Below are 8,151 nucleotides of genomic sequence, written 5' to 3'. Positions count from 1 at the left end.
TTCTTCTGAAATTGCTCATTGCCTTCTACCCATGTTTTTGAAAGAAACCAAGCTTTTGCACAGGTTTCAAAAGGTGAATCCGTGGTGGAGTTCAGGGCACTACTACCACACTGCAAAATATACTCTGTTGCTAGCAAAAGTCCTGCACTGAAAATATTACTTAAGTAAAAGCATGTGAGTGCAATCAGTAAAACATGTAGGCTATTTAAGTAACAAAAGTAAAAGTATTCATGCAGAAAAAAAACAAATACAGTTTAGCTCTATAGCCAGAAAACAGAATAAAAGAAAGAAAAGGCTGTTACTACAAGTGGTAGATGGGCTTGTCGTAAAAACAGAAAAGCATAGGAAAACATTGGTTTAATATGGAAAAGAAAATCAATACATGCTGGCAATCCAAAAGATAGTGAAACAATATCTTTTTGCCCAACATTTTGTTTCAACACAATAGACATATGTACCTATAATTAAAAAATAAATAAATAAATAAATAAATAAATAAATAAATAAATAAATAAATAATAATGTATTTCTATTTTAGATGTTTTGATTTGTATTTTAACTTTTTTTTAATTTACTTTTTTAAATATAATTAATTTATATAATTTATAATTTCTTAAAGTGCCCCCCCAAAAAAGAAGTTGACAATAGATAGATAGACAGACAGGCAGGCAGACAGACAGACAGACAGACAGACAGACAGACAGATAGACAGACAGACAGACAGACAGACAGACAGACAGACAGACAGATAGATAGATAAACAGAAAAAAAATCAAAGAATTAAATAAATAAGACAACAAATAAATAATACAAATATAAAAACATAATTCGCCAAATTAAATCTTGGCTGTTTCAAATATCAGTATGGAACAAAACACTGAACAAAAACAGGTATCACACAACACGAAAGCATAAATGATTGTCGACAAAAACCCAAATTTAGAGTTTTTGCTGAAGCATCAGTTCACTTCAGGTTAGGCTGGCAGAGGAAATAACCAGAAATGAAGACGCTCTTGGTCCCGCCTTTTCCGGCGACAGCAGCCAATAAGCGCGCAGCTTTTCTCTCCACTTCCTCAGAGCCTGTACGGAAAGCACAGTGGAGGAGTTTACATGTGGAAGTCATCCTCGTCAATAATAACCAGCATTGTGCAAAATTTCAGCAACAACAGAGATTTAAAGCCTGAGGACGTGAAGTACCGCACGCTGGGTTTGAACGTTATCTCACCGATGCAGGTTAGCTCAGCTGCTAATTTAGCCTCGGCACGTTGTTTATCTAAAGGAGCATTTTTGTAACGTTACCGCTCACTAAGTAGCTAATCAGTTAGCATCAAATTACAGTAACACATTCTCATACACCTTTGTAGTGAAGTTAACTTCAGTATTTAAAGATCATAAAACTGATGTATTAGTGTGTCCATATGTAATTACTACCTGTCTACTGTATCACCTTCATTACATAGCAGTTAGCGCCAGAGCTGAGATAAGTCGATTAACTGATTAGTTGATCGACAGGAAATTAACGTACTACTATTTTTTTAATAACTATATGAATGAATTAGTTTTTTTTATTAATGTGTCATGCAAACAGTTATTCCCAGTTCACATGGGCTTACAACATACCATAACATTAAACAAGCCATGACCAGAGAGTCCAATGTACATATTTTCAGATGGAATTGAGAAAGAAAATGAAAAATAGAGCAAAGCAACAAAAGCATCCAATATGATCAGATCATCATCGTGTAACACAGAGCTCATGGATCACCCAGACAGACATTCACAGTGTAGCAGTGAATGTCAAAATAAGTCATAATTAAACTATCTTTCCTTCTTTTCCTGGCTTTTGTGATAAAATTGGGTTTGGCCAATCCATTTTATGGAACATTAGCTCGCCTAAGTCATCATAGTCAGCACAGTATAAAAGAAAATAGGACTCACTTTCCACCTCATGTAACTGTTCAAGTCATTATGCAAAAAATGCTAATGCATGTCCCTTGTCTTACATTCTAGCAAACTGAATATATTTGGGATTTAGATTGTTGGTTGGACCAAAAAGCAATTTCAACACATCAACTTGGAATTTTCGCTGTTTTATAGGTCAGACAATTATTTGGTGAATTGAGAAAATAATTATAACATTAATCAGTGGTCAATAATGTTGAATACTGCTGCTGAACCCAAATATTTTTCTCCCTGCAGGTGGAAGTCAATCGCTGAGCATCAGAGAAAGAGATAAACACCAGCTGAGTCAAAGTGCTGTTGCTGATTATGGATGCAACAGAAAGAGAGCTTGTGCCTCTTGGTGTTTTAGAAGATCATAGCGATTCTTCAGACGACAACTGCTCAAAATCAGGGAAAAAACCTAAGCTCCCTCTGGTTAATTTAATCAGTGCAGGTGAATTCTACAGCAAGCACCACCATACACAGTACAACAAAAAACTCCATTACAGAAATGCCCAAAACAATTATCTAGTAAACAAATCCTTATTGAATCTTTTTTATTGTTTTTTTGTAATTTTGATTATGTAAGGTATCAATATCACATTTTTACACCCTCACATATCAATATTGGTATCAGCCTCAAAAAAAAAACAACAAAAAAAAACAGTGTAATAGAACCTGTTCTAGCCGACGTTTACTACAAATGCATTAATGTCATCAAATAGTAACTTTGTTTTTTCATCTTTAGAGACAAATTATGAAACAGGTTTCAATTGGGATACCAGAGTCTGTCTGGAGCAGATGAGAGAAGCTGTGCTGCACCACAGATGGCAGGAGGCAGCAGAGTATATGGCATGTTACTCACAAACCATACAAGACCTAATTGAAGGCAGAAGATATTCGTGTAAGGAGGTAGGTTTGGGCATGTCTGCATTTGTATGTTTTTGTGTCACGCATGCACTGCCCAGCTGAGGACATAAATTAGGCTACTAGCACATCATAAACAGACAACACTTTGACCTTCCTCTCAAGTTTCCTTAATAGCCCTGTTTATAAAAATGTAGTTTATTGCAGTCATCCAATGTGTAGTTTGAAAACATTTTAATAGATTATATACTCAACAATATAATAAAACACTATGCACAATTTCTTTTGTTCTTTTCTTTTACAATTTTCACTGCAGCTTTTTTGGAGAATCAGCACAGAGATCCTTCATCATCACCCCAACTCAAAGCTGGAAGACTACAACAACATCTATGAACGGATGAAACACTTAGGAGTTCGAAATTACCTGCTGGTATGTTAGCTGACTGCACAGTGCAAAGCTTTTTTTTTAAACATTACTGGGAGACATTAGAATTCATAGATCTGGTCAGATTTAATACTGCAACAATCATGTTATAATCATATGCACTTCCGGCAACATTCAAAAAATGTTTTGTAACAGGGAAGGGGTTATAATTTAATTTTAAAAAACAATGTGTTTGTACAACTAAAAAAAGTCTGTGTATTTCAGTGTACGGGGTGGATTTGTGGAATTGGTTCGGTTAAGGGTTGAATCAAAACACGAACATAAATCAGTTTTAAAAACTACACAAAAACTATATTTTTGGCAGGTATGTGGATGAGGAAAGGTTGTGTTAGGGGTGTTTCTGTTTATTTTGTAATATTGGGGGATATTTGGGTTGTAAATAAACCTGGAATAGTTATTTATTTATTAAACTCGGTGGTAAGTAAATTGGGGATGGTTGTTTGTACACTTGTTGTACATTAATCTGCGAATCTGTTGAAATAATATATGAATGAAAAGAATAAATGGGAAACGGGTGGGGATATTTAAGTTTTACTTCTACCTAGTCTTTTTCGGACACTGTTCTTTTGTTTTGTTTGTTTGTCAAACATTCATTCATTCATTTGAGAGCTGTTTCTTTGTGTCTCCAGATCTCTCTGGAACATGCCTTCCACCTGCTGCTTCACGGTCACATTGACGATGCAAAGCGTCAGCTGTCTGTTGCTGAAAGTTGGAGGCACGGGAAGGAGTCAGTAGCTCAGTTTCAGAGGACGAAACTGATCCAAGCCTACAGGAGTCTACTGGATTATATCATCTGGTGTGACAAAAAGTTTACACACTCTAACACTGGTAAGGTGATACACAGCTTAACATCGAAAGCATCTATTATTCAGTCATCTCAGTTACGCAGACAGGCTTCAAGCTCTTGTGTGATTTTACACCGCCACCTACAGGTCAGATCTAGTAACTACTCTGTGAAAAAGGAGCTACAGAGATGCCCTATATTGTGATTTAATGTTTAAAAAATGTCTTTATTGTGATGTCTGTTTCAGGGTATGCTGACATCGGTGACAACCAGGAAATGCACAGCTACTTCAGACAGGCCTCAGTGAATCTAAAGGAGATTTTAAAACATCCTGGTGTCTGGGATCCCTTCATACTGAGTTACGTTGAGGTAAGAACTCATTCCCAACTGCCCTCATTAATTAAGGAAATATGTATATATTTGATATAACATTAAACAAGATTAATCAGCAACAATCATCGGTCTGTTTAATGCTTTTGATGAAAGAAATAAGCTTTTTGTCTCATTCCCGTCAGGTTTGCAATTTTTCAATTTTAGGCCCAATTAAAGTGAGATGTCCCCACTTCTCGTGTAACTGGTTTTATTTTGGCAGATGCTGGAGGTCTATGAGGATCATGATGAGGCTTTGAAAGTCCTGAATGATTATGCATATGACAGCACCTTTCCACCCAATCCCAACGCACACGTCTATCTGTACCAGTACATGAAGCGGCATGATATTCCAGAGAGGAAACTGATGAAAGTATTAAAGGTATAACTGTATATTAAAAGCACCCCATCTATACTAATTTTACTGATATAAAGAGAATTGTGAAATAGAGAAATTCTGGACAAATAACGATTATTTTGCTAAACTAGTATTGGTTAGATTGACAGTTAGTGATATGACAACACATTTTGTCTAATGCATTGTAATTACTTAACTTCCTCATGTCACAGATCCTTTATGTATTAGTCCCGAGCCATGAGTTGATGTTGGACTACAGTTCTCTCCTGCTTCAGTCAGGTAAAAGCAGATTTCAAAGTCTTACCAGATAATTAATGATGCACAAAATTCAAGTGAATCAAATTTTGAGAGAAGTGTCATCTTAGTTCTTTTTGACCAATATTTATATACCATATGTATAAAATGCCTGTCTTTTGTTATAAGTGGATATCATTTTCTCTGTTTCTCAAAATTCATTATTGACTTTTTTTCCCAGAGAAAAAAAGTGACATCCAGAAAGCTTTAGGAGTCATTTTGGAAATGCTGGACTTTGCCTGCTGGAGGAGCAATCTGGACGTGTGGGAGCGTTTAAGGGACATTATTCAAAAACTGCAGTTACAGTACGTATAAAATGTTTGGAAGTTTCTTTGTTCAAAGAGTGCAGTTTGAAAGTCTCCACATCAGCAACAGATATGGCCAGATGCTTTATGTTTTTGGGTTCATCCAATTTTTCGATAAAATGACGCCTTTGGGAATTTCCTTCAAATTTCAAATTTCTTTAAAACAGCCACTTGAAATCAACAATAAACTGATAAGAATTTTATGGTAAAAGGTCACTGTGACCTCACAAAACATGTTTTGGACTAGATCTCAAGAAATCATAATTATAAAAAAATTTCACAAAAATGTGTAATAGAATAAATGATGAAAAGATGATGTTTTTGTATATCTAAAAGGTAGAAGGTGAGCATCACTGTGATGTCATAATGTTTGGTTTTGAAGTGGGGACACTAATCTTTGGTGTCCACCTTGAAACTGATTGTGTAGATATTCTGTGCTGCCGGGTAAAGATGTGTGTGAAGCATCTGTGTTTTGGAATATGTAGCTTCTTTGTGGCAGCGTCCATATTTGAAGCATCATCTACAGTTATGGCTACTTATGAGTCTGGACATGTAAGCTGCAACTTGACTGCTTCATGGAGGCAAATGAATACAAGGCGGTAATTCTATGTTTTTTTATACATCACTAGTTGTTGCTGAAGCCTGTTGTTCTGTATATCGATGTGTTCACACAGAGAAGACTGGAAGGATGTTGTCTCTGGAAAAATGGCTTCCAGAAAAGACTGGTGGCCTGCGCTGCATTTCACAAGCTTCCACGCCAGCAGAGACTCAGAGGAAAACCCAGAGCTCATGCACGTGAAGGCATCGCTGTCAAAAATCCTTTGCCCGGGTAAGTTGGTCTACTCGACCAAAAAACAAAAAAATTAAAAAAAAATCAACACTTCTAAAGGTTTCGTCAACTGTCGTTACTGTAAATGTTATGTCAATCCTGAATGCTAGCCGTAATTAAAGAGGCAAAACGTTTCAGACACAACATTGGCCAAGAATGACAAATTTGTTTTTCAGAGTTAAGAGTGATCACAGTTATAGAGCGTTCGGTTATGTCTGAAGAAGTCGGTGTTGTAGTCTTCCCTCAAGAGAAAACATTAACACCATAGTTGTGAAAATGTTGACTTGTTAAAGAGGAAAAGGACAAGCAAGATGTGCACAGGTGATAATACCACCACATGTAAGGTTTTCTTGGTCTGGCATCATTGTGAGCACACAGCCAGTCTGAAACAGCTGAGATCTAAATTACATTTGTACATACACAAGAGATTTTTATGTCTCTTCCTTCTTTCAGACTTAATGCTGAGGTACACAGACGGACAGATAACCAGTTGAGAGTGAACTACAGAGAAGAACTCGAAGAGAAAATAAAACTGCGTCTTTGTGGTTCACAATCAAGAACAAAGCTGAGACTCCAACTGAAAGACTCCAACAAAGGCGTCGTGATGAAGAGCAAGTCTTCACTATGACAACATTTCTTCTCTTTTGTGTGATAAAATATTTATAACTGAAGGTTTCCTGACACACACACATACTTCCATATTTTCTTATTTAAACCTTGTTCCTTGAATTGACTTGTGCCTTGACATTTTTGTTTTTATTATTTTTATCAAAGCACAAGCTATTTGGTCCACTAAGTGGAGCTCTTGTTCTGTTTTTGTGCAGCGAGTGTCTGGAGGCTATGGCCACCTAATTTTGGCAGAAACGGAGTGTAGCTCTGAATGTCAGTGTTCATGTTGGTTTGTGGTTTCTGTAAACATGTTAATGAAAGCAGTCTCATTCTGACCTCAAGTGACCTTTGGCCGCTTTATGGAGGGCCTTTTAGGTCACAAGTGTGTGTGTGTGTGTGTGTGTGTGTGTGTAAAACGCACGCAACCTCGAGGGATAGTCTCGCCATCAAGTCTATTGTGTGAGAATAATCGACACTGAGCATGATGTGCATAAATTTAAGTAATTTAGATAATTGGTAGGTAGTTAAAAAGCATCAGTATGAGTCCTTATCGCTTGAATGTAAAAGGTGCTTTTAGTAAATGATCATAATTGACTTGTGGTCAGCTTGTGTATGTGGTATTTTTTCACTCGCAGTATATGAAGCGCTTCACAAAGAGGCTTATATATTTAGATCTATTTCTGTAAACTTGTTTGTATGTCTCTAACGACAGGATCTGGGCCTTCAAACGCTGCGCTCGCTCTCCTTCAGACCGCACCATGAAATAAAGTCTTGCATCCAGCAGCAGGCCAATTTAATAAGTGAAAGTGTTTGTAATGATTCTGTTTCGGCTTGCCACAATGTTGGCCAAGCAGCAACTCAGTGAGCCGTACTGTGTGTGTGTGTGTGTGTGTGTGTGTGTGTGTGTGTGTGTGTGTGTTGCTTTGCAGTCATTACATAAACCAAAGCCCAAAGCACTTGCCCGACCACAGGAGCAGCTGCAGAAGGGATCTGGGAATACATAGCACATGTCGTTTGAAAATTCAAAACTGGGGGAGCAGTGAAGAGCATGGAGTTAGGAGCTGGTCACTACTTTGGATTGTGTCCTGGTTGTGACCTTTTTAAAGCATTTTTTAGGGGGGTTGAATTTTTTAATCACCTGCACAGATGCTCACGGTTGATGCAGTCATTGTGCTGTTCTCTCTGTCCTGGAAAGGCTCTGTTGGGGGTTTAGTTTCTTCCTCAAGGGCACTTTGACAGTTTAGAGCTAATTCTTTTTGTCCTGAGATTCAACATGGAGACTCTACCGTCCTTACTGTCCTGATTGAACCCGAACCCAGTGGTTCCCATTTTTTTTTTTGAAGGGGAGCC

General features: G+C 37.2%; 1 protein-coding gene across 2 annotated transcripts; it reads left to right on the top strand.

Annotated features, from left to right (window-relative positions):
- Window positions 1-1,107: 1,107 nt before the first annotated feature.
- On the top strand, window positions 1,108-7,581 carry taf1a (TATA box binding protein (TBP)-associated factor, RNA polymerase I, A). 2 transcript variants are annotated; one of them, XM_042502973.1, is made up of 12 exons: window positions 1,108-1,233; window positions 2,011-2,097; window positions 2,200-2,395; window positions 2,690-2,853; window positions 3,125-3,238; window positions 3,883-4,081; window positions 4,285-4,406; window positions 4,630-4,788; window positions 4,977-5,043; window positions 5,240-5,363; window positions 6,038-6,192; window positions 6,646-7,581. In XM_042502973.1, exons 3-12 carry the CDS (start codon window positions 2,269-2,271, stop codon window positions 6,684-6,686), a joined length of 1,272 nt encoding a protein of 423 aa, XP_042358907.1. In that variant the 5' UTR covers window positions 1,108-1,233; window positions 2,011-2,097; window positions 2,200-2,268; the 3' UTR covers window positions 6,687-7,581. The 2 variants fall into 2 exon arrangements, with proteins under 2 accessions (XP_042358907.1, XP_042358906.1); XM_042502972.1 differs by lacking the exon at window positions 2,011-2,097.
- The last annotated feature ends 570 nt before the right edge of the window (window positions 7,582-8,151 follow it).

The sequence above is a fragment of the Plectropomus leopardus genome, chromosome 16, assembly GCF_008729295.1.
Source record: "Plectropomus leopardus isolate mb chromosome 16, YSFRI_Pleo_2.0, whole genome shotgun sequence".
NCBI classification, from domain to species: Eukaryota; Metazoa; Chordata; class Actinopteri; order Perciformes; family Serranidae; genus Plectropomus; species Plectropomus leopardus.
The sequence above is the reverse complement of the archived record's forward strand: the minus strand, read 5'-3'. Positions and strand labels throughout refer to the sequence as shown.